We start from the raw sequence: 27,825 nt of genomic DNA on the forward strand, positions 1-27,825 counted from the left end.
TGTCGTGTTTTTGCTGTGATTGTGTATCGCCCTGTCCTGTCGTGTTTTTTGCCTTCATCAGATGCTGCGTGTGAGCAGGTGTCTCTGTCAACTACGGCCTGCGCCTACCCGAAGCGACCTGCAGTCTGTGGCCGCTGGATTTCTGTTATTCCCTGTTTGGACTTGAATAAACTCTGTTTCTGTTAAGTCGCTTTTGGGTCCTCTTTCACCTGCATGACACAGTGGCTCTGGTAGTTGTCCTTGATGATCTTTTTGGCCTTCCTGTGACATCGGGTGGTGTAGGCGTCCGGGAGGGCAGGTAGTTTTCCCCGGTGATGCCTTGTGCAGACTGCACCACCCTCTGGAGAGCCCTGTGGTTTTGTGTGGTGCAGTTGCCATACTAGGCAAGACTCCCTCACGACGCCAGGACAGCGGAGTCAACCACCACCTTCCGGAGACACCTGAAACCCCACCTCTTTAAGGAATACCTAGGATAGGATAAAGTAATCCTTCTCACCCCCCCCTTAAAAGATTTAGATGCACTATTGTAAAGTGGCTGCTCCACTGGATGTCATAAGGTGAACGCACCAATTTGTAAGTCGCTCTGGATAAGAGCGTCTGCTAAATGACTTAAATGTAAATGTAAATGTAGGCGCTGATACAGCCCGACAGGATGCTCTCACTTGTGCATCTGTAAAAGTTTGTGAGGGTTTTAGGTGACAAGCAAAATTTCTTTAGCCTCCTTGAGGTTGAGGATGCGCTGTTGCGCCGTCTACACCACACTGTCTTTGTGGGTGGACCATTTTAGTTTGTCAGTGACACGTACGCCAAGGAACTTAAAACCGTCCACCTTCTCCACTGCTGTCCCGTCGATGTGAATAGGGGGGTGCTCCCTCTGCTGTTTCCTTAAGTCCACGATAATCTCCTTTGTTTTGTTGACGTTGAGTGAGGTGGAATAGATGGTGGAACAAACTTAAACTTGCACCTTTTTTCAATGCTGATTGGAATGTCATTGAGAAAAAGAAGTGTCAGTTTCTTTCACAAACATCCTTTCTGAATTTGAAGGTAATCCTCGAAGTAATCATCAGAAGTGTCAGTTTTTCAAAAGTATCTGTAATCTCATTTAAATATTTTTGCTGGTAACATAACGGATTACAGTTACCGTTTTATTGTAATCCCTTACTTGTAACGGATTTAATTAATGTAATCAGTTACTCCCCATCCCTGCTGATATGGTTAAGAAATTAACTATGTGATCTTTAGTCCCAGTGTAACAAACTACATTATCTAGCAGTATCTTCAGCTGACTGTAGTGTGGAGTGATGACAACCATTGTTTGATACCAGTCAGTTACACATGTCTTTTGGCCTTTTTTTCAAGCCCAACCCTTTAATTCATTTCAACAAATTCGGACTAAGAATTCAGCCTCTCTGTATTAGTATTCATGGCTACATTTGCGAAGACAAGATGCAGTAATGGCAAACCCACTCCATTTCCTTCCTGTTAATTTAACTTTTACCTTTTTATCACTTTTATTTTCTATCTAGTCTACTTTGTGCCCTCTAGCCACAGCACGATATCTACCTAAAGGTATACAAAACCAACACAGAAAGAATGAACCATTTTCAATGATCTCTGTTTAGATTGAATCACATTTGGGAACTTATACCAAGTACACACTTCATAACTACCAATTGTTTTACTTCCTTTTTGGACCAGAACACACCGAGACATTATGGAAAGAACTTTAGTGGAATTAGACAGAAATTATTTAAACTAGCCATGATACTCACCGCATTGTACAGCAAGTACTGCAACCAATGTCAAATCAAATCACATTTTATTAGTCACATGTGTGGAATACAACAGGGAAATGCTTACTTACGAGACCCTAACCATCAATGCATTTAAAAAGATATGAGGGGAATGTGGGAGGAATAGTAAGCTTAGTCATGGACATTTTCACCTTTAACATTTGACTGAACACCTAAATAACAACATTTTCAAATAAATATATTTTCTGGCCCTGCTCTTGGTAATCAGTAACATAACTTTTGGATTACCCAGTCAGTAATGTAATTTGATTACTTTCAGTTAGTTTTGGATTACTTTCTCATTTAAAGGTATTAGAAGAAGACAAAAAAGGATCCTTTAAATGCATTTGGTGTGTTATCATAGTGTGCTCTGACTTGTGGTTAGACCTGCTCAGGTGGAATAAACTTAAACTTGAACCTCTTTTCAATGCTGAATTTAATTTTATTGAGCAAACAGAAATGTGTCATAATGTATTTTTTCTGCAAACATCCTCTCTGAATTTAAAAGTAATCCAATAAGTAATCATCTCATTTTTGCTGGTAACATAAATGATCATGTGACTTTTTTTGTAATAAGATTACACTTAACTGATGACATGTAATCAATTACTACCCAACCCTGCAGGTGATATAACAATCGGCTAGCTCACAATGCTAGGATATTCCCTTTGTTTCCACTTAGATTTTGATGGAAAAATCTGACATCAAGGGAGCTGCGTATCAAAGCAACACACCTCCTTTTTTCTTTACTCACAGGCAAACTGAGTGATGCCTTCTCTTCCCCAATCCCCCCACCCGCCCAACACTCAGAATTCAAGATTTTTGCATTTTAGACCTCTTGTGAGACTGACTTTAAGATTTGCTGGACCATGCAAAGCCCCAGGTCAATGGCATTTGAGGAAAATTGTTATCAATCTACTTGACTTGGTGAAAGTGGAGGTTGCCTCCAAACCCTGATTTAAAATCTGTTTTTTTCCTCTCCTTATAGGGGTTGGGCTGAGGTTAACTGTTCCTAGATCTGTGCTTTAAGGAGAATCTTGGAGCTTTGCTTGCATCATTATTGACCATCTTACCATGAAATGTCATCTGAGATTGTTATTTGTGGTCACTGTTTGTGGTCAGCCTGGAGGTCAGTACTGATCACGGTCAGAGAACATATGCATGTCTATTTTTTGGGTCAATTGTTGGGATCCTCTAGGGATCCTAACAGCAATATTATCTCAGCCCAGCGCCTAATGATGTAAATACCTGTATTGTCTGTCGTAGAATAATGAGGCATTGCACAATATTTATTATACGTAGATTTAGTATTGTGGCCTATAAGTTTATAGAACATATTCATGCATACTTCATTACGTGTATAAAAAAAAAATCTGTTTGAGGACAACTCAATGGTATCATGACTAATTATCCTTACTTCAATCCAACCTCATGTCTTTATTCCAAGGTAATGTACGAGCTGTGATTATGCCCAACACTTTCCCTTTTTATTGTGCCTAATCTAACTTTTTATTATTATTATTATTATTTTTTCACCTTCACCCAGGTAGGCTAGTTGAGAACAAGTTCTCATTTGCAACTGCGACCTGGCCAAGATAAAGCATAGCAGTGTTAACAGACAACAACACATAGTTACACATGGAGTAAACAATAAACAATAAACTAGTCAATAACATAGTAGAAAAAAAAATATTTATATACATTGTGTGCAAAAGGCATGAGGAGGTAGGCAATAAATAGGCCATAGGAGTGAATAATTACAATTTAGCAGATTAACACTGGAGGGATAAATGATCAGATGAACAGGTAGAGATACTGGTGTGCAAAAGAGCAGAAAATGTAATTAAATAAAAACAGTATGGGGATGAGGTAGGTAAATTGGGTGGGCTATATAACAATGGACTATGTACAGCTGCAGCGATCGGTTAGCTGCTCAGATAGCAGATGTTTAAAGTTGGTGAGGGAGATAAAAGTCTCCAACTTCAGAGATTTTTGCAATTCGTTCCAGTCGCAGGCAGCAGAGAACTGGAAGGAAAGGCGGCCAAATGAGGTTTTGGCTTTAGGGATGATCAGTGAGATACACCTGCTGGAGCGTGTGCTACGGGTGGGTGTTGCCATCGTGACCAGTGAACTGAGATAAGGCAGAGCTTTACCTAGCATGGACTTGTAGATGACCTGGAGCCTGTGGGTCTGGCGACGAATATGTAGCGAGGGCCAGCCGACTAGAGCATACAAGTCGCAGTGGTGGGTGGTATAAGGTGCTTTAGTGGCAAAACGGATGGCACTGTGATAGACTGCATCCAGTTTGCTGAGTAGAGTGTTGGAAGCCATTTTGTAGATGACATCGCCGAAGTCGAGGATCGGTAGGATAGTCAGTTTTACTAGGGTAAGTTTAGCAGCGTGAGTGAAGGAGGCTTTGTTGCGAAATAGAAAGCCGACTCTCGATTTGATTTTGGATTGGAGATGTTTGATATGAGTCTGGAAGGAGAGTTTGCTGTCTAGCCAGACACCTAGGTACTTGTAGATGTTCACATATTCTAGGTTGGAACCATCCAGGGTCGTGATGCTAGTCGGATGTGCAGGTGCAGGCAGCTAACGGTTGAAAAGCATGCATTTGGTTTTACTAGCGTTTAAGAGCAGGTGGAGGCCACGGAAGGAGTGTTGTATGGCATTGAAGCTCGTTTGGAGGTTAGATAGCACAGTGTCCGAGGAAGGGCCAGATGTATGCAGAATGGTGTCGTCTGCATAGAGGTGGATCAGGGAATCGCCCGCAGCAAGAGCAATATACAGAGAAAAGAGTCGGCCCGAGAATTGAACCCTGTGGTGAGGTGCACCCGTGACCGGCTCGGAAACCGGATTGCATAGCGGAGAAGGTACGGTGGGATTCGAGATGGTCAGTTATCTGTTTGTTGACTTGGCTTTTGAAGACCTTAGATAGGCAGGGCAGGATAGATATAGGTCTGTAACAGTTTGGGTCCAGGGTGTCTCCCCCTTTGAAGAGGAGGATGACCGCGGCAGCTTTCCAATCCTTGGGGACCTCAGATAATACGAAGGAGAGGTTGAATAGGCTGGTAATAGGGGTTGCGACAATGGCGGCGGTTTCAGAAATAGAGGCTCCAGATCGTCAAGTCCAGCTGATTTGTATGGGTCCAGGTTTTGCAGCTCTTTCAGAACATCTGCTATCTGGATTTGGGTAAAGGAGAAGCTAGGGAGGCTTGGTCGATTAGCTGCGGGGGGGCGGAGCTGTTGGCCGAGGTTGGAGTAGCCAGGAAGAAGGCGTGGCCAGCCGTTGAGAAATGCTTGTTGAAGTTTTCGATTATCACGGATTTATCGGTGGTGACCGTGTTACCTAGCTTCAGTGCAGTGGGCAGCTGGGAGGAGGTGCACTTGTTCTCCATGGACTTTACAGTGTCCCAGAACTTTTGGGAGTTAGAGCTACAGGATGCAAATTTAGGCTTGAAAAAGCTGGCCTTTGCTTTCCTGACTGACTGCGTGTATTGGTCCCTGACTTCCCTGAACAGTTGCATATCGCGGGGACTATTCGATGCTATTGCAGTCCGCCACAGGATGTTTTTGTGCTGGTCGAGGGCAGTCAGGTCTGGAGTGAACCAAGGGCTATATCTGTTCTTAGTTCTGCATTTTTTGAACGGAGCATGTGTGTCTAAGATGGTGAGGAAGTTACTTTTAAAGAATGACCAGTCATCCTTAATTGATGGGATGAGGTTAATATCCTTCCAAGGATACCCGGGCCGGGTCGATAAGAAATGCCTGCTGGCAGAAGTGTTTTAGGGAGCGTTTGACAGTGATGAGGGGTGGTCGTTTGACCGCGAACCCATAGCGGATACAGGCAATGAGGCAGTGATCGCTGAGATCCTGGTTGATGACAGCAGAGGTGCATTTGGAGGGCAAGTTGGTCAGGATAATGTCTATTAGGGTGCCCATGTTTACAGATTTAGGGTCTTACCTGGTGTGTTCCTTGATGATTTGTGTGAGATTGAGGGCATCTAGCTTAGATTGTAGGACTGCCATGGTGTTAAGCATATCCCAGTTTAGGTCAACTAATAGAACAAACTCTGAAGCTAGATGGGGGGCGATCAATTCACAGATGGTGTTCAGGGCACAGCTGGGAGCTGAGGGGGGTCGGTTGCAGGCGGCAACAGTGAGAGACTTATTTCTGGAGATATTCATTTTAAAAATTAGAAGTTCGAACTGTTTGGGCATAGACCTGGAAAATATGACAGAACTTTAGTACAGTAGATTGCAACTCCTCCCCCTTTGGCAGTTCTATCTTGACGGAAAGTGTTATAGTTGGGTATGGAAATCTCAGAATTTTTGGTTGCCTTCCTAAGCCAGGATTCAGATACGGCAGTGAGTAAAACAAACTTAGGGAGGAGGCTTCTGATGTTGACATGCATGAAACCAAGGCCTTTTCGATCACAGAAGTCAACAAATGAGGGTGCCTGGGGACATGCAGGGCCTGGGTTTACCTCCACATCACCTGAGGAACAGAGAAGGAGTAGGATGAGGGTGCGGCGAAAGGCTATCAAAACTGGTCGCCTAGAGCGTTGGGGACAATGAATAAAAGGTGCAGATTTATGGGCGTGGTAGAATATATTCAGGGCATAATGTGCAGACAGGGGTATGGTGGGGTGCAGGTACAGCGGAGGTAGGCCCAGGCACTGGTTGAAATAGAGTATACTCTTTATCCAGTCTGGTCTGCCACTTCCATAGCACGCTAACTTTTTATTGTAAAGATCTTTTAGAATGAGTGAGTAAACACACTTTCCTTTCAATCCTCATAAATGTATTTTTGTCTTTTCTTTAACGCACCAACCCGAGAAACCCCGGATATTGTTTGTTTGCCGACACACTACTTTGGGGAACTATAATTTAGAAAAGAAATACAAATGGACAAAATTATTGGCACCCTGGAGCTAGTACTTGGTTACACATTCTTTGGCAAAATAACTGCAGACAAATGCTTCAAGTAGTCATCAATTAGCTTGCTGCACCTTTCTACTGGCAATTTGGCCCACTTTTCAGCAGCAAACTGCTCTAATTCTTCAATGTTTGAGGAGGAAACAGCACCAAATGCTGTTTCCAGCTTTCACTACAGATTTTGGATGTGATTCAAAGATTTCCATGCTGTCACAGTTACTAGCCCAGTTACTAGCCCTTTCAACCTTTCAAGCTTAACATCCTTATCATTTATCGCCCTCCAGGTTCCCTCGGAGAGTTCATCAATGAGCTTGATGCCTTGATAAGCTCCTTTCCTGAGGACGGCTCACCTCTCACAGTTCTGGGCGACTTTAACCTCCCCACGTCTACCTTTGACTCTTTCCTCTCTGCCTCCTTCTTTCCACTCCTCTCCTCTTTTGACCTCACCCTCTCACCTTCCCCCCCTACTCACAAGGCAGGCAATACGCTCGACCTCATCTTTACTAGATGCTGTTCTTCCACTAACCTCACTGCAACTCCCCTCCAAGTCTCCGACCACTGCCTTGTATCCTTTTCCCTCTCGCTCTCATCCAACACCTCCCACACTGCCCCTACTCGGATGGTATCGCGCCGTCCCAACCTTCGCTCTCTCTCCCCCGCTACTCTCTCCTCTTCCATCCTATCATCTCTTCCCTCCGCTCAAACCTTCTCCCACCTATCTCCTGATTCTGCCTCCTCAACCCTCCTCTCCTCCCTCTCTGCATCCCTTGACTCTCTATGTCCCCTATCCTCCAGGCCGGCTCGGTCCTCCCCTCCCGCTCCGTGGCTCGATGACTCATTGCGAGCTCACAGAACAGGGCTCCGGGCAGCCGAGCGGAAATGGAGGAAAACTCGCCTCCCTGCGGACCTGGCATCCTTTCACTCCCTCCTCTCTACATTTTCCTCCTCTGTCTCTGCTGCTAAAGCCACTTTCTACCACGCTAAATTCCAAGCATCTGCCTCTAACCCTAGGAAGCTCTTTGCCACCTTCTCCTCCCTCCTGAATCCTCCGCCCCCTCCCCCCTCCTCCCTCTCTGCAGATGACTTCGTCAACCATTTTGAAAAGAAGGTCGACGACATCCGATCCTCGTTTGCTAAGTCAAACGACACCGCTGGTTCTGCTCACACTGCCCTACCCTGTGCTCTGACCTCTTTCTCCCTCTCTCTCCAGATGAAATCTCGCGTCTTGTGACGGCCGGCCGCCCAACAACCTGCCCGCTTGACCCTATCCCCTCCTCTCTTCTCCAGACCATTTCCGGAGACCTTCTCCCTTACCTCACCTCGCTCATCAACTCATCCCTGACCGTTGGCTACGTCCCTTCCGTCTTCAAGAGAGCGAGAGTTGCACCCCTTCTGAAAAAACCTACACTCGATCCCTCCGATGTCAACAATTACAGACCAGTATCCCTTCTTTCTTTTCTCTCCAAAACTCTTGAACGTGCCGTCCTTGGCCAGCTCTCCCGCTATCTCTCTCTGAATGACCTTCTTGATCCAAATCAGTCAGGTTTCAAGACTAGTCATTCAACTGAGACTGCTCTCCTCTGTATCACGGAGGCGCTCCGCACTGCTAAAGCTAACTCTCTCTCCTCTGCTCTCATCCTTCTAGATCTATCGGCTGCCTTCGATACTGTGAACCATCAGATCCTCCTCTCCACCCTCTCCGAGTTGGGCATCTCCGGCGCGGCCCACGCTTGGATTGCGTCCTACCTGACAGGTCGCTCCTACCAGGTGGCGTGGCGAGAATCTGTCTCCTCACCACGCGCTCTCACCACTGGTGTCCCCCAGGGCTCTGTTCTTGGCCCTCTCCTATTCTCGCTATACACCAAGTCACTTGGCTCTGTCATAACCTCACATGGTCTCTCTTATCATTGCTATGCAGACGACACACAATTAATCTTCTCCTTTCCCCTTCTGATGACCAGGTGGCGAATCGCATCTCTGCATGTCTGGCAGACATATCAGTGTGGATGACGGATCACCACCTCAAGCTGAACCTCGGCAAGACGGAGCTGCTCTTCCTCCCGGGGAAGGACTGCCCGTTCCATGATCTCGCCATCACGGTCGACAACTCCATTGTGTCCTCCTCCCAGAGCGCCAAGAACCTTGGCGTGATCCTGGACAACACCCTGTCGTTCTCAACTAACATCAAGGCGGTGGCCCGTTCCTGTAGGTTCATGCTCTACAACATCCGCAGAGTACGACCCTGCCTCACACAGGAAGCGGCGCAGGTCCTAATCCAGGCACTTGTCATCTCCCGTCTGGATTACTGCAACTCGCTGTTGGCTGGGCTCCCTGCCTGTGCCATTAAACCCCTTCAACTCATCCAGAAAGCCGCAGCCCGTCTGGTGTTCAACCTTCCCAAGTTCTCTCACGTCACCCCGCTCCTCCGTTCTCTCCACTGGCTTCCAGTTGAAGCTCGCATCCGCTACAAGACCATGGTGCTTGCCTACGGAGCTGTGAGGGGAACGGCACCTCAGTACCTCCAGGCTCTGATCAGGCCCTACACCCAAACAAGGGCACTGCGTTCATCCACCTCTGGCCTGCTCGCCTCCCTACCACTGAGGAAGTACAGCTCCCGCTCAGCCCAGTCAAAACTGTTCGCTGCCCTGGCCCCCCAATGGTGGAACAAACTCCCTCACGACGCCAGGACAGCGGAGTCAATCACCACCTTCCGGAGACACCTGAAACCCCACCTCTTTAAGGAATACCTAGGATAGGTTAAGTAATCCCTCTCACCCCACCCCCCCTAAGTTTTAGATGCACTATTGTTAAGTGACTGTCCCACTGGATGTCATAAGGTGAATGCACCAATTTGTAAGTCGCTCTGGATAAGAGCGTCTGCTAAATGACTTAAATGTAATGTAAATGTAATTTCAGCGTCTCTTCTTGAACCACTCTGGGGTGCTTTTTTGTGTGATTGGGGTGATTTTCCTGCTGGAAGACCCACAACCTTCAACGGAGAACCAGGTTTTGGGTTGAACATTGGACTTCAAAACACCTTATAATCTGTTGATTTCATGATACCTTGCATACGTTCAAGGCCCCTAGTACCAGAGGCAGAAAAGCAACCCTACAGCATTACCAAACCTCTGCCATATTATATTTTAGGGAGGGTATTATTTTCATTGGATGCTTTATTTGGTCATCAGTAAACATAGGGCTGATCTGTATTGCCAAATACTTCTAATTTTGTTTCATTGCTTCAGAGAACATTTTCCCAAGGATTTGCTTTGTATAGGTGGGTGTGTTTGAGAAATTAATTCAGGCTTTCTTGTGTCTCCTTCAGCAATGGGTGGGGTATTCCTATGTTTACCAATTACCAAATTAAGCATTCAAAGAAGAGAACCTCCTCCCTACAATCAAATATGGGGGAGGTATGATAATGCTGTGGGGTTGCTTTGCTGCCTCTGGTACCCAGGGGCCTATAACAAAATCTGTGTCTCTTTTGAAGGTTGTGGATATTCCAGAAGAACAAAAACCCAAACACACATCAAAAGCACCCTGGAAAGGTTACAGGAGGAAAAACTGGACTGTTCTGGAGTGGCGACAGAAAACAACAGTTGGTAGTGGGCATCCTTCAAACATTGAAGAATTATAGCAGTTTGCTGCTGAAGAGTGGGCCAAGTTTTCAGTAAAACAGTGCAGCAAGCTCATTGATGGCTACAATAAACATTTTTTGGGCAGTTTTTTGGCCCAAAGGCTGTGCAATGAAGTACTAGCTCCATGGTGCCAGTACTTTTGTCCATTCCACTTGTCTTTATTTTCTAATGTAAAATTGTACAGTTATGTTCACAAAACTAAAATTGGTTCTGCAATGATGAAAATGCAATAATGTGTGGAGAAACAAACATTTATTTTTTATTTCAACTTATTTTAGGATAACTAAAACATTATTTAAGACAACTGCAAGGGTGTCAATATATTTGGCTGCAACTATATACAGTGGGGCAAAAAAGTATTTAGTCAACCACCAATTGTGCATGTTCTCCCACTTAAAAAGATGAGAAAGGCCTGTAATGTTCATCATAGGTACACTTCAACTATGACAGACAAAATGAGAAAAAAAATCCAGAAAATCATATTGTAGGATTTTTTATAAATTTATTTGCAAATTATGGTGGAAAATAAGTATTTGGTCAATAACAAAAGTTTATCTCAATACTTTTTTTATATACCATTTGCTGGCAATGACAGAGGTCCAACGTTTTCTGTATGTCTTCACGAGGTTTTCACACACTGTTGCTGGTATTTTGGCCCATTCCTCCATGTAGATCTCCTCTAGAGCAGTGATGTTTTGGTGCTGTTGCTGGGCAACACAGACTTTCAACTCCCTCCAAAGATTTTCGATAGGGTTGAGATCTGGAAACTGGCTAGGCCACTCCAGGACCTTGAAATGCTTCTTACGAAGCCACTCCTTCGTTGCCCAGGCGGTTTGTTTGGGATCATTGTCATGCTGAAAGACCCAGCCACGTTTCATCTTCAATGCTCTTGCTGATGGAAGGAGGTTTTCACTCAAAATCTCACGATACATGGCCCCATTCATTCTTTCCTTTACACGGATCAGTCGTCCTGGTCCCTTTGCAGAAAAACAGCCCCAAGGCATGATGTTTGCACCCCCATGCTTCACAGTAGGTATGGTGTTCTTTGGATGCAACTCAGCATTCTTTGTCCTCCAAACACGACGAGTTGAGTTTTTACCGAAAAGTTCTGTTTTGATTTCATCTGACCATATGACATTATCCAAATCTTCTTCTGTATCATCCAAATGATCTCTAGCAAACTTCAGACGGGCCTGGACATGTACTGGCTTAAGCAGGGGGACACGTCTGGCACTGCAGGATTTGAGTCCCTGGCGGCGTAGTGTGTTACTGTTGGTAGGCTTTGTTACTTTGGTCCCAGCTCTCTGCAGGTCATTCACTAGGTCCCCCCGTGTGGTTCTTGGATTTTTGCTCACCGTTCTTGTGATAATTTTGGCCCCCAATGGGGTGAGATCTTACGTGGAGCCCCAGATCGAGGGAGATTATCAGTGGTCTTGTATGTCTTCCATTTCCTAATATTTGCTCCCACAGTTGATTTCTTCAAACCAAGCTGCTAACCTATTGCAGATGCAGTCTTCCCAGCCTGGTACAGGTCTTACAATTTTGTTTCCTTTGACAGCTCTTTGGTCTTGGCCATAGTGGAGTTTGGAGCGTGACTGTTTGAGGTTGTGGACAGGTGTCTTTTATACTGATAACAAGTTCAAACAGGTGCCATTAATACAGGTAACGAGTGGAGGACAGAGGAGCTACAGAGGAGAAGTTACAGGTCTGTGAGAGCCAGAAATCTTGCTTGTTTGTAGGTAACCAAATACTTATTTTCCACCATAATTTGCAAATAAATTCATTAAAAATCATACAATGTGATTTTCTTTTTTTTTCTCATTTTGTCTGTCATAGTTGAAGTGTACCTATGATGAAAAGTATAGGCCTCTCTCATCTTTTAAGTGGGAGAACTTGCACAATTGGTGGCTGACTAAATACTTTTTTGCCCCACTGTATGCAAATAAGCTATTGCCATATGAGGATATGCCATTCACTGTGTAACCTTTATTTAACTCAGCAAGTCATTTAAATTTAAGAACAAATTCTTCTTTAAAATGTCGGCCTACACCAGCCAAACCCGGACGATGCTGGGCCAATTGTGCGCCGCCCTATGAGACTCCCGATCACGGCCGGTTGTGATACAGCTGTGTGTTTACAGGTAGCTGCAACAGTGTGCTTTTAGGCATTGCCAGATGAGCTAAAATCTAGTGAGGGATAAACCACAGACAAAAGGGAAAAAACATATTTTTGGGTAAACTCTGTAAACGTGTAGTTGCACTGAGCCGCTGGGGTATAGTAACCAGCTCGCTCATCTTGTTGCAGACCCTCTTCCAGTAACTGCTGCTTACTGTATGTCCCATTTTTGACAACTGAATGGGATGTACCAGCTTGCTTGCATGCCTGCCATTGATGCTAAGGTATATGCTAACTGTGGATAACAGTCGTTCAAATTCAGAAGTGAGTTTCTTGTTAGCTAGCTAACCAAATGACTCTGGAAACTTAGCTGTAGCCACTAAAGCTGATAAAAACGTTTTGGGGGAAAGAGTCTGCCACTTACACAGTCGTCCAATCGATGACTTATATCATCCAAGCAGCTAGCAACAACAAGGTTCCGTGTTTTTAGATTGCTAAATAAATACATAAATAGATAGTCTAACCACATTATGACTTATGATCAATGTCCATGCTGCTTTGATTGTGTTCCGATGGCAGCCTTACCTTCGCCCTTATTTGTCAAAAATACTGAGTGAGTGAAACTAAAAGAGTGCATCACCCTAATGGCTTCAGGCAGCAAACAATGTACGAGCTGTGATTTATTCAGCATATTAGGATTGTCTGTTTGTTTTATATCTGCAAAGTTAAAACAGTGTCAGTTCCATTGTAACAAGTTGTAGTTAAACTGGCCAGTCTTTTGCCACTTAATCATGGGATATGCCTGCATGTCACATGGATCTTGGTGCATGCAGAGCTGGTTGAGGACTACAGAGGGTTCCTGCCTCCTACTCACTCCCCGAACCATCTCCCAGACCACATCACCCCCGGTATGGGCGCCATAAAAGAGCTGCAAACAAAGTAATTTGCTTTTTTTTCTCTCCTCCTTCCAGGAGCCATGGAGCCCATCTGGGAAGATTTATGAATATGTTAGAATAGCCTGAGCCAACAGTTTTCAAAGCGGGGAAGTGAAAATCAATTAAACAGGCCTGGAGGCGATTAATCTGGAGAATGATGGATTAGATGCTCATCGTTGTGCCGCTTGATTCCTGTCCTTTTTTGAAGCAGTTGTAAACATTCAGGAAACAAACAAACAAACATACCAACCAATTAAAACGTGTTTGATGACAGACTTGTCAGATTGATTAGGACGCTAAATTAAGTTAGCAATGATATTTTATTTTATGAAATCATTGGTGAAAATAGAAAAAGGAATATATGTTGGACCTGTGCATGTGATAGGCATCGAAATACACACATTCTCTCCTTTTCGCCTTTCTCTTTAATCTCTCTGCCCTTCTTTCTCTTTTCTCCCTTTCTGTATCTCTTTTATCTATATATTTCCAAACATGCACACACATGTACACACACACAAGATAATAAGACAATCGTGCAACTGATAAAATCGTAATACAATTTTGAGAGGATGCAGTCCATCATACTGATGGTTAATACTGCACCATATTGAGCTGCCTCTTATTATTGCAGATGCATCTTGACCTGAGGAATTATTTTCTTTATAAAAGTACACTTGCTCGGCCCAGATAACCAATAATATTGGATAATTTTGAAGATGGATAGCTGCTCCCTTTATTCCACCTTTCTACACTGCCATGGAGCCCCATAGAGCCCTGCTACCTGATGAAATCTCTCCACACTGACCTCTTGGTCAACTCTCAATTGGAGGTGGTCATTCAAGAGTGAGTTTCCACTTGGGCCGGCAGGACCATAAATCAGCTATTTCTTTTCTCTTAGGCACCTTTAGGCCCATCTGTGTCAGCAGGCAGCAGGACCCATGGATCAGTTGGGCTGCCATTCCAACTGCTCCTTTCTCCTCCCAGCCGTGGACTCACACATTCTGGTCTCCCATCGATTGGGATTTAGTTTTTCAGATTTAAGGGTTCTCATTTTTGACAGCTTAATATTACCTAGGCCTCACCTTTTTATGGCCACTTTGTCGTCCATGGAGTTTTAAGTGCCTCTAAAAAGGGTTGATGTTTATGTCTTTCTGCAGCACAAGCAGCCTCAACATAGCTCTAGATTGTGTATTGATTTGAGCTTTGAAACCCTGCCATGTATTTATGTTTGGATTTTAAATAGTATGTTGGTTTTGGCAACTGCATCGTTTATGTGTATAATAAGAAAAAGTGCATAAATGACCTGAATGAAAGAAGCAGGAGGTTAATACACTTAATTATCATGTGGACACCTGCCCGTCAAATATCTCATTCCAAAATCATGGGCATTTAGTTGGTCCCGCCTTTGCTGCTTTATCAGCCTCCACTCTTCTTGGAAGGCTTTCTACTAGATGTTGAAACATTACTGTGAGGGATTGCTTCCATTCAGCAGCAAGAGCATTAGTAAGGTTAGGCACTGATGTTGGGCGATTAGGCCTAGCTCGCAGTCGTAGTTCCAATTCATCTTAAAGGTATTCAATGGGGTTGAGGTCGGCGCTCTATGCAGGCCAGTCAAGTTCTTCAACCGATCAAGACAAAAATTTCTGTATAGACGTCGCTTGTGCACGGGACATTGTCATGCTGAATCAGGAAAGTGCTTTCCCTAAACTGTTTCCACAATGTTGGAAGCACAGAATCGTCTAGAATGTCATTGTATGCTGTAGCATTAATATTTCCCTTCACTGGAACTAAGGGGCCTAGCCTGAACCATGAAAACAACCACAGAACATTATTCCTCCTCCACCAAACTTTACAGTGGACGCTATGTATTGTGGTAGATAGCGTCCTCCTGGCATCCGCCAAACCCAGATTTATCTGACGGACTGCCAGATGGTGAAGTGTGATTCATCACTCCAGAGAACACGTTTCCACTGCTCCAAAGTCCAAAGATGACGAGCTTTACACCACTCCAGTCGACCTATGGCATTGTGCATGGTGGTCTTAAGCTCGTGTGAGGCTGTTTGGCAAAGGAAACCCATTTCATGAAGCTCCAGGCGAACAGTTATTGTGCTGACATTGCTTCCATAGGCAGTTTGGAACTCGGTAGGGATTCTTGCATCCGAGGACAGACAATTTTTACGTGCTACGTGCTTCAGCATTTGGCATTCACATTCTGTGAGCTTGTGTGGCCTACCCCTTTGCGGCTGAGCCGTTGTTGCTCCTAGAAGTTTCCACTTCACAATAACAATACTTACAGTTGACTGGAGCAGCTCAAGCAGTGCAGAAATTTGACAAACTGACATGGTGGAAAGGTGGCATCCATGATGGTGCCATGTTGAAAGTCACTGAGCTCTTCAGTAAGGGCATTGTACTGCCAATTGCATTGCTGTGTGCTCGATTTTATACACCTGTCAGCAACGGGTGTGGCTGGAATAGCCAAATCCACTCATTTGAAGTGGTGTTTACATACTTTATATATATAAAGTAGAGAGAGAGTTATATATATATATATATACAGTTGAAGTCAGAAGTTTACATACACCTAAGCCAAATACATTTAAAATCAGTTTTTCACAATTCCTGACATTTAATCCTAGTAAAAATTCCCTGACTTATGTCAGTTAGGATCACCACTTTAAGAATGTGAAATGTCTGAATAATAGAAGTGAGGATAATTTATTTCATCGTTTATTTCTTTCATCACATTCCCAGTGGTTCACAAGTTTACATACACTCAATTAGTATTTGGTAGCATTGCCTTTAATTTGTTTAACTTGGGTCAAACTTTTCTTCCACAACCTTCCCACAATAAGTTGGGTGAATATTGGCTCATTCCTCCTGACAGAGCAGGTGTAACTGAGTCAGGTTTGTAGGCCTCCTTGCTCACACACGCTTTTTCATTTCTACCCACACATCTACTATAGTATTGAGGTCAGGGCTTTGTGATGGCTACTCCAATACCTTGACTTTGATGTCCTTAAGCCATTTTTCCACAACTTTGGAAGTATGCTTGGGGTCATGTCCATTTGGAAGACCCATTTGCGACCAAGCTTTAACTTCCTGACTGATGTCTTGAAATGTTGCTTCAATATATCCACATAATTGTCCTGCCTCATGATGCCATGTATTTTGTGAAGTGCACCATTCCCTCCTGCAGCAAAGCACCCCCACAACATGACGCTGCCACCCCCATGCTTCATGGTTGGGATGGTGTTCTTCGGCTTGCAAGCTTCGCCCTTTTTCTTCCAAACATAACAATGGTCATTATGGCAAAACAGTTAGAATTTTGTTTCATCAGACCAGAGGACATAACTCCATAACTCTTTGTCCCCATGTGCAGTTGCAAACTGTAGTCTGGATTTTTGGATTCTGGAGTCTGGATTTTTTAGAAATGGGCCAAAATTCACCCGACTTATTGTGGGAAGGTTGTGGAAGGCTACCTGAAACGTTTGACCCAAGTTAAACAATTTAAAGGCAATGCTATCCAATACTAATTGAGTATATGTAAACTTCTGACCCACTGGCATTGTGATAAAAGAAATAAACAATTAAATAAATAATTTCACTTCTATTATTCTGACATTTCACATTCTTAAAATAAAGTGGTGATCCTAACTGACCTAAAACAGGGAATTTTTACTTTGATTGAATGTCAGGAATTGTGAAAAACTGAGTTTAAATGTATTTGGCTAAGGAGTATGCAAACTTGCGACTTCAACTATATATATATATATATATATATATATATATATATATACTGTATATAGATATATATATGTATAGTGTATACTAATCATTTTGATCAAAATCTTTCTCTTTCAATCGCCCTTCTTCCATGTGACATTGGATTTTATATAGCAAGTAGTTGTATCTGTTTTCAGCCAAGATGGAAATGTTAAAACTTGCACAAATCAGTGTCACACCTTTCTGTCTAGGCCCCTCCAGGATTCATGTCGAACATGTGCTTTGTGGCTAAACCCATAAAGTGTGTGTGTGATATCAGCGGAAGATCCCACCAGCCGAGTTCCTGCTAGCGCTTCTGTGCACAGGAACACATGGCTGAAGGTGTTAAATTATACTGGTGCACGTGACTGAGCAGCTTGTGCTCTCTCACAATACAGTCTTAGAAATAAAGGTGCTGTCTAGAAGCCTTTTAGGTTCCAGGTAGAACCCTTTTTGGATCCTGGTAAAAACCATTTTGGGTTCCATGTAGAACTATTTCTACAGAAGGTTCTACATGCAACCAAAAAGGGTTCTACCTGGATCCAAATAGGGTTCTACCTGGATCCAAAAAGTGTTCTCCTATTGGGACAACCACAGAGCCCTTTTGGAACCCTTTTTTCTAAGAGTGTACAAAAAACAAACATTTCTAATTTCAATGTGTGAAATATCTTTGCACAGTTAATGACTATTTTTGCAACTGTCTGCAGGCACTGCTATTACAAAATTGTGTAAAAGTTCTACTGTTAATAAATCAATAACATTATTGTCCCCGCTGTGTTGGAACTGTAGAAGAAAACAAGTTATCACCGGTTTAGTATTGCCCTGACCCAACTCTCTGTGTCTCTGTGTCCAGTGTTCAGCACCATTGGCAATATTTCAACACCATGGACAGCTCATCTTGTACTCCCCACCTGGTTCAATCAACCAAATGCTGCAACGTGCAATTTCTGCCTTGCCCTTTATGAGAAGGCGGTAGTCGGCCTGAATGCCAGGGCAATTTATATATGTAATTTCCTGTTTTTACAGAAATTACGATAGCCTCTCATTATTCTTTGAGGAAACAGAATAATTATTAGGTTCCTCTGTATATACTTGTACAGTATATAGAGCGATGTTGTTGCTTCACTGAATATTATCCTGTTACTACATGCAACCCAACCATTATTGTGGGGTACATTCAATGTAAACTACAGTTGTATTGATGCATTTCTCCAGATACGCTCCGGAAGTGCTCTATTTCTTTTTACTAGTCTAGGTATTTGCATAATGTGTTCCAGTATTCATAAAAATGTTATGAAATCCAGTTGTCTACTTGAGAGATGAGGTAGGTAATACATCATGCATTTGTGTGATTTTCTCAAAATGAAACCAGTGATTAAATTTAAGTGTTGGGAGATATCAAGGGCAATATGCAGAACATTATTCCTATTTATTAATTTTTAAATGAGCTTGTCGGTCTCCTACAAAATAATCTACTGCACCAGCAGTCCTGTTTGACAACACTGTGGATAATTTGCCCAGAACAGACATAAAACCAATTCTAAGTAAGGCACAGCCAGAGCCATGAAAAGCTGCATTTTAAGAATTTGGATTTTTACAATCAATACAGTTTTCTGTCAAGGCATAGTTTGAACAGACACACTAAGCTAGACAGAACGTAAAAAACTGTATATGAAAAAATGGAGATGAATAGCAACATTAGCTACACTGTAGAGGAGTCATAGGTTGATCTGAACAAAGCTGGAGCACAAAGCAGAAGATTAACAGTTACGGTCTTAACACAACCATGCGGCCCCTTTTATTACAAGGGACATGGGCGAGCCTACGATGAGTAAAAAGAGGTGGATTTCCAGTTTAGGGGTTTTCATGTTTTATGCGGTACTAAAATGAGCCGGGGGTAATTTAATGCCCCATTCAATGTAATGCACTTTATTGCACCAGTGGATTAAATAATGATTATTTTGTGAATTTGTGGCTACACAATGGTCTATTAATCTTTGATGAAACTGTATCTTATGAGGCGAAGCGGGGCATCACAACGAGCGGCGAGTGTTAGCGAGGAGTCGTGAACGCTTGGCCGCCGCCCGCACTAGCTCATCCATCAACATACCAAAAACTCTGGGAGAAAGAGCGAGACAGCAAAGTCACACTCACACAGGACACTTTTCTGCATTCATGGGCCACTTTTTAGCATTCATGGAAGCCTGAGTCCTGCCACAGTGTATGTATGTTATACGTGAGGGAAATACCTTAGCCTATGATGCAATCAGATTAGCTGGTATTCAAGGTCCTATTTATTTAGTGGCAGAGTGAGTCAGAGGGCTTACTGTGAATTATGTGCACTGACGGAGCATGAAGTTAGAGGTTATCAAACAGTGGCAAAATAATTCTGATATTTGCCTCCATTTTATTAAGTAAATCTTTAGTTAAACTCCTTGATGTGCTGCCTCTGGCTTCTGATGGTTTGCTGACCTACCAAAACAATATCCAGGACTCATTTAGCTATTACACTGGAAGGAGACTAAGTGATTCAGGGTGGCATCATTTTAGCATAAAAATAAGTTGTTTTACCTAAAGTGCAAGATATTTTTATAGACTCATTTTATTACACATTGTTTTCATTTTGATTTGTGGTAGAAGACGGGGCGATTATGACTGAATAAGAGTGAGAGATGGGGAATAAGAAGTTTGCAGAGAGAGAGAAAAATGGATGTGGGACAGAGAGGGTGGTTTGCTAGAGAGAATGAGGCAGTGAGAGTGAGTCAGAGAGAGAGACAGAGAAAATAATGAAGAGAGGCAGAAAGAGAGAGAGTCCTCTGACTGGCTGAGCAGTGTCTGTGTGAGTCCTGCGGTCTGAGCAGTGATTCTGTAATATCTAAAGGAGAATGAGTGGCCCTGGTGCTAGGAGGGAGAATAAGGGGGTTGAAAAAGTCTGTGTTATTTTGCACTCGGCCGCTGGCACTGCCTCTGTCAGCGAGCGGCGTCGATCCGTGAACTCGCCATCTGGATTCCCCCACAAATCACATTAAATTTTAGGGCCCAGGAATACATCAAGCTAAATGAATATTGGCTCCGGGGGCCTCAGACAGGCCTGATGGTAAAAGAGCCCTTTGCAATCCAACTCTTTGTGGTCAGATATGATCCATCCATCCATCCCTCTCTTCCTTTCTCATCCACCCCTGTTCGGCACTGGGACTGATGAGGACGACAGTTGTGAATGGAGTATTCTGTCACAGAGTGAATACAAAGCAAAGTTACACGGTGGGATTAAATGTCGTGAGAATACTGAGACACAGAGCGGAGTAGCAAGATACAACATGAACTCGTAGAAATCTGTGTATGCCTATACCCTACTGACATAGACCTCGGGTCGAAACGTTGCACTCAATAAAACTACGGTGTGCATTTATCGATCTTTCTTTTCTCTCATAGAGGAAGGTTGCATTGTACTGTTTTAACCTTACCTATAGATGGACATGGTTTCATTTATTTGTTACATGAAAGGAAAGGTATTACTTTGTATTATAAGGAAAGCTAACCACAGGTAGGTTTAATTCTTTACAATATTTTTATTAGCAAATGATGAACTTTGATAAATGGCACTGTGTGATTATGCTTAATGTATTTTGAATGAAGCTTCATTTACTTTGAAGCCACCCACCAGTTTTCAGTTGAGCTTTTATTTAGTGGATTTAATGAACTGCATACTCATATTGATTCTCCAACTGTTTATTTGCGGTTAAGATTTTGTTAGATACAAGAACGTATAAAAATAGATGGCTGCACTGAGCAAAATAAAAAACATATTAGCATTTTATTTCAAACCGTGTCTTTTTGCTGATTATTAAGCCCAGTTTTCATATTTGGATAAAACGCAAGTATATCAATCAAATCAAAGTTTATTGGTCGCGTACACAGATTTACAGGCGTTACCGCAGGTCCCCCAAAAACATGTTATTTGTCACATGCGCCGAATACGACAGGTGTAGACCGTACAGTGAAATGTTTACTTACAAGCCCTTAACCAACAATGCTTTAAGAAGCTTTAAGAAAAAAAGTGCTATGTAAAAAAATAGATAAAAGTAACAAATAATTCAACAGCAGCAGTAAAATAATAATAGCGAGGCTATATACAAGGGGTACCTGTACAGAGTCAATGTGCGGGGGCACAGGTTAGTCAAGGTAATTGAGGTAATATGTACATGTAGGTAGAGTTAAAGTGACAATGCATAGATAATATACAGAGAGTAGCAGCAGCGTAAAAGAGGGGTCTGGGTAGCCCTTTGATTTGCTGTTCAGGAGTCTTATGGCTTGGGGGTAGAAGCTGTTAAGAAGCCTTTTGGACTTGGCACTCCGGTACCGCTTGCCGTGCGGTAGAAGAGATAACAGTCTATGACTAGGATGGCTGGAGTCTTAGACAATTTTTAGGGCCTTCCTGGTATAGAGGTCCTGGATGGCAGGAAGATTGGCCCCAGTGATGTACTGGGCTGTACGCACTACCGCCTGTAGTGCCTTGCGGTCGGAGACCGAGCAGTTGCCATCCATGCAGTGATGCAACCAGTCAGGATGCTTTCGATGGAGCAGCTGTAGAACATTTTGAGGATCTGAGAACCGATGCCAAATCTTTTCAGTCTCCTGATGGAGAATAGGCTTTGTCCTGCCCTCTTCAAGACTTTCTTAGTGTGTGGACCGTGATAGTTTGCTGGTGATGTGGACACCAAGGAACTTGAAGTTCTCAAGGTGAAGTATAATCCAAGTATGGAAACATAATTAATTCAATCACTCAATAGCACATTAACATCACATTTTTTTTCAGATGTGCTGTTTGCACTAAAGTAAAAGCTATTACGAATATATTGCCTTGACAAGATGCAGTTTTATTTGAGGAAGAAAAAGTTATTTTCTAATACATTGGCTTGTATTTTCTGTGTGAAGAGGTACTTTCCGTCCAACCATCTCCAGATTACCAAGGCTAGGTCACTGCTAACATAAGAGAGGCAATTATCCATTCAGTGTGTTGCCAAACTGTTTACACACACACACACACACACACACACACACACACACACACACACACACACACACACACACACACACACACACACACACACACACACACACACACACACACACACACACACACACACACACACACACACACACACACACACACACACACACACACACACACACACACACACACACACACACACACACACACACACACACAAGGAGCAAGTAATACATGACTGCTGTGTTAAATAAACCAAGACACAACAGGACAGCAGGCATCAATCACTGTTCCATTTTGTCACATCATGAATAGCCCTCCAGAGAAAGTCAGCTCAAAGTCAAACAAGGGCAAACTTTTAAACCAACTTCATCAATATGCGTTCATGTACAGAATCTGTCATGACAAACTGCAGCATGAAAACCCCATCAGTGACATTGAGGCATACTGTATTGGTTTAAAGGTATAGACACACACAAAAAGTATGATAAGGTACATGAAAGTTCAAGAAGGCATTTCTGCCAAAAATAACAACATTTTGATGAGGGAAAAAAAGTTAAGGTTCAAGTGGTTCTCCTGTGAAGTAGTGACCAGCGACATACACCTAGTTTCCTGAAACGGGTCACATATTATGGCAAGAACAGCGCAAATAAGGAAAGAGAAACGACAGTCCATTATTTTAAGAACATTTCAAGAACTTTAAAAGTTTCTTCAAGTGCAGTCGCAAAAACCACCAAGTGCTATGATGAAACTGGCTCTCTTGAGGACCTTCGCAGGAAAGGAAGACCCAGAGTTACCTCTGCTGCAGAGGATAAGTTCATTAGTTACCAGCCTCAGAAAGTGGCAATTAACTGCCCCTCATTTTGCAGCCCAAATAAATGCTTCACAGAGTTCAAGTAACAGACACATCTCAACATCAACTGTTCAGAGGAGACTGCGTGAATCAGGCCTTCATGGTTGAATTGTTGCCAAGACACCACTACTAAAGGACACCAACAAGAAGAAGAGACTTGCTTGGGACATTAGACCAGTGGAAATCTGTCCTTTGGTCTGATGAGTCCAAATTTGTTGTGTCTTTGTAAAACAAAGAGTATGTGAACGGATGATCTCCACATGTGATCTCACGGCCAGGCACGACTCCAACACCATCATTAAGTTTGCAGACAACACAACAGTGGTAGGTCTGGTCACCGATAACGATGAGACAGCCTATATGGAGGAGGTCAGAGACCTGGCCGGGTGGTGCCAGAATAACAACCTATCCCTCAACATAACCAAGACTAAGGAGATGATTGTGGACGACAGGAAGAGGAGGACCGAGCACGCCACCATTCTCATCGATGGGGCTCTAGTGGAGCAGGTTGAGAGCGTCAAGTTCCTTGGTGTCCACAACACCAACAAACTTGAATGGTTCAAACACACCAAGACAGTCGTGAAGAGAGCACAACAAAGCCTATTCCCCGTCAGGAAACTAAAAATATTTGGCATGGGTCCTCAGATTCTCAAAAGGTTCTATAGCTGCAACATCGAGAGCACTGGTTACATCACTGCCTGGTACAGCAATTGCTCTGCCTCCGACCGCAAGGCACTATAGAGGGTAGTGTGTACGGACCAGTACATCACTGGGGCAAAGCTGTCAGAGGATGGTCAAAAACCCCAGCCACTCCAGTCTTAGACTTCTCTCTACTACCCCAACCCCTCTTTTACGCTACTGATACTCTCTGTTTATCATATATGCATAGTCACTTTAACCATATCTACATGTACATACTACCTCAATCAGCCTGACTAACTGGTATCTGTATGTAGCCTCAATACTTTTATAGCCTCACTACTGTATATAGCCTCGCTACTGTTATTTTTCACTGTCTTTTTTCTGTTGTTTATTTTTCTTTACTTACCTATTGTTCACCGAATAACTTTTTTGCACTACTGGTTAGAGCCTGTAAGTAAGCATTTCACTGTAAGGTTTCACTGTAACCTGTTGTATTCGGCGCACGTGACAAATAAACTTGGATTTGATTTGTGCGGTTCCCACCGTGAAGCATGGAGTAGGGGGTGTGATGGTGTGGTGGTGCTTTGCTGGTGACACTGTCTGTGATTAATTTAGAATTCAAGGCAGACTTAACCAGCATGGTTACCACAGCATTCTGCAGCGATACATCATCCCACCTGGTTTGTGCTATCATTTGTTTTCAACAGGACAATGACCCAACACACCTCCAGGCTGTGTATCGGCTGTTTGACCAAGAAGGAGAGCGATGGAGTGCTTCTTCAGATGACCTGGCCCCCACAATCATCAGACCTCAACCCAATTGAGATGGTTTGGGATGAGTTGGACCATAGAGTGAAGGAAAAGCAGCCAACAATTGCTCAGCATATGTGGGAACTCCTTCAGAATGGTTGGAAAATCATTCCTTCTGAAGCTGGTTGAGAGAATGGCAAGAATGTGCAAAGTTGTCATCAAGGCAAAGGGTGGCTACTTTGAAGAATCTCAAATCTCAAATATATTTTGATTTATTTAACACTTGTTTTGGTTACTACATGATTCTATATGTGCTATTTCCTAGCTTTTATGTCTTCACTATTATTCAACAATGTAGAAAGGTTCAAATAAAGAAAGACCCTTGAATGAGTAGGTGTGTCCAATCTTTTGACTGCTACTAAATATAGATTTTGAACCTGTATCTCAACATTTCCACATTGACACAGATGTACAGGTTAAACTTTCAGTTCAAATGCAATTTCATACTAACCTCCCTTTTCAAAACAGCATAACTGTGTTTTAGACATGTTTCTTATGAACCATTTCCCGTTGTGTTCCAGGTCTCCAAGTCATCTTTCCAGAGTACCTCCAGGAGAAGTTTGTCCAGTCAGCTCTGAGCTACATCATGTGTAATGGTGAGGGGGAGTACGTCTGCCGGAACAGCCAGTGTATCTGCATGTGTTCTGACGAGTACCCACAATGCAACTGTCCCATCACCGACATCCAGATCATGGAGAACACCCTGCTGGGACAGGCGGAGTCATGGGCAACCTCCTACAAGGACTTTGAGAACTCAGGTAAGCAGGGAAGGATATTTGATAGCAAATTCTAGATTACTGTAAATCTTGTTAGTCTACTGTACAATCTACTATAATTTTGTTCGGCCATGTGTCTTCGTGCACAAACAATAGGAGTGTGGTAATCGAAGTTGCTGTTGAGTACCTGTAACAGATTAATTAACATTATGCTTAATTATTTTGTTATTTTACCCCCTTAAACTATAAATTTAAATAAAGTTTAAATAAAAATAAATTAAATAAAAACTATATTTAATGAAATTTCAATCAAATGTATTCATAAAGCCCTTCTTACATCAGCTGATGTCACAAAGTGCTGTACAGAAACCCAGCCTAAAACCCCAAACAGCAAGCAATGCAGGTGTAGAAGCACAGTGGTTAGGAAAAACTTCCTAGAAAGTCCGGAACCTAGGAAGAAACCTAGAGAGGAACAAGGCTATGAGTGGTGGCCTGTCCTCTTCTGGCTGTGCCTGGTGGAGATTATAACAGAACATGGCCAAGATGTTCAAATGTTCATAGATGACCAGTAGGGTCAAATAATAATAATGGTGGTTGTAGAGGGTGCACAGTGGTTGTAGAGGGTGCAACATGTCAGCACCTCAGGAGTAAATGTCAGTTGGCTTTTCATAGCTGATCATTCAGAGTTTCTCTACCACTCCTGCTGTCTCTAGAGAGTTGAAAACAGCAGGTCTGGGACAAGGTAGCATGTCCGGTGAACAGGTCAGGGTTCCATAGCCGCAGGCAGAACAGTTGAAACTGGAGCAACAGCACAACCAGGTGGACTGGGGACAGAAAGGAAACATCAGGCCAGGAAGTCCTGAGGCATGGTCTTAGGACTCAGGTCCTCCGAGAGAAAGAAAGAAAGAAAGAAAGAAAGAAAGAGAGAGAGAGAAAAAAGAGAGAGCATAATTAAATTCACATAGGACACCAGATAAGACAGGATAAATACTCCAGATATAACAGACTGACCCTAGCCCCCCTGTTATGCAAGTGAATGAGGACCCAAAAGCGACTTGGCGAAAACAGAGTCTTTAATCCAGTTTAAGGAAATAGCAATACTCCTAGACAAATCGGAGTGGTAAATAAAGCATAAAAACAATATCACTCGTAATCACGAGAACTGACTGGAGACTCGATAATAAACTGCAGGTTGCCTCGGGAAGGCCCTTGACCGTAGCAGACTCAGACACCTGCTCACCACGCAGCATCTGAGGGAAACACGACACGACAGGGCGATACAAAGACACAGCACGGTGAACAATATACAAGGATCCGACAGGGCAGAAACGGAAAACAAGGGAAGAAATAGGGACTCTAATCAGGGGAAAAGATAGGGAACAGGTGTGGGAAGACTAAATGATTGATTAGGGGAATAGGAACAGCTGGGAGCAGGAACGGAACGACAGAGAGAAGAGAGAGAGGGAGGGAGAGAGAAAAAGGGGAACGAACCTAAAAAGACCAGCAGGGGGAAAACGAACAGAAGGAAAAGCAAAATGACAAGACAATATAAGACAAAACATGACACCCCCCGACACATAAACTATTGCAGCATAAATACTGGAGCCTGAGACAGGAGGGATTGGGAGACACTGTGGCCCCGTCCAACGATACCCCCGGACAGAGCCAAACAGGCAGGATTTATCTTCTTGGTGACAGGGGGGGCAGTATTGAGTAGCTTGGATGAATAAGGCGCCCATAGTAAACTGCCTGCTACTCTATCCCAGATGCTAATATATGCATATTATTGGTAGTATTGGATAGAAAACACTCTGAAGTTTCTAAAACTGTTTGAATGATGTCTGTGAGTATAACATAACTCATAAGGCAAGCAAAAACCTGAGAAAAATCCAACCAGGAAATGGGAAATCTGAGTTTTGAAGTTTTTCAACTCTTTGCCATTCCAATATACAGTGTAAATGGGGTCATATTGCACTTCCTAAAGCTTCCAATAGATGTCAGCCGTCTTTAGAACGTTGTTTCAGGCTTCTACTGTGAAGTGGGGGCGAATGAGAGGGGATTGAGCCAGGTGTCTGGCAGAGTGCCACAGGCTCTGAGGCACGGTCACGAGAGAGTTAGCTCTCATTCCATTGCTTTTCTACAGACATAGGAATTCTCTGGTTGGAACATTATTGAACATTTATAATAAAAACATCCTAAAAATGGATTCTATACTTAGTTTGACAAGTTTCTACGGGCTGTAATATAATCTTTTGAACTTTTCGTCCGACGTTCGGCTGGACCTAAACGTGCGTTTGGATTTGTTTTACCAAACGCACTAACAAAATAAGCTATTTGGACATGAATGATTAACTTTTCGAACAAATCAAACATTTATCGTGGAACTGTGATTCCTGGGAGTGCCTTCTTATGAAGATCATCAAAGGTAAGTGATTATTTATAATTCAATTTCTTACTAATGTTGACTAGACAATATGGCGGATATATTTTTTTGGCTGCTTTGTTGTCTGAACGCTGTACTCAGATTATTGCATGGTTTGCTTTTTTCGTAAAGAATTTTTGAAATCTGACACAGTGGTTGCATTAGGGAGAAGTATATCTCTAATTCCATG

At 43.1% G+C, this 27,825-nt stretch overlaps 1 protein-coding gene across 1 annotated transcript in view; it reads left to right on the forward strand.

Moving 5' to 3' along the window:
• LOC124048942 (BMP/retinoic acid-inducible neural-specific protein 1) overlaps positions 1-27,825 on the forward strand; it is a 179,507-nt gene that overhangs the window by 132,504 nt on the left and 19,178 nt on the right. The window contains exon 6 of the mRNA XM_046370130.1: positions 25,019-25,255. Within this exon, the coding sequence (XP_046226086.1) occupies positions 25,019-25,255 (237 nt within the window). The remainder of the gene's footprint in view (positions 1-25,018; positions 25,256-27,825) is intronic.

Source organism: Oncorhynchus gorbuscha, linkage group LG11 (assembly GCF_021184085.1).
Source record: "Oncorhynchus gorbuscha isolate QuinsamMale2020 ecotype Even-year linkage group LG11, OgorEven_v1.0, whole genome shotgun sequence".
Taxonomy (NCBI): Eukaryota; Metazoa; Chordata; class Actinopteri; order Salmoniformes; family Salmonidae; genus Oncorhynchus; species Oncorhynchus gorbuscha.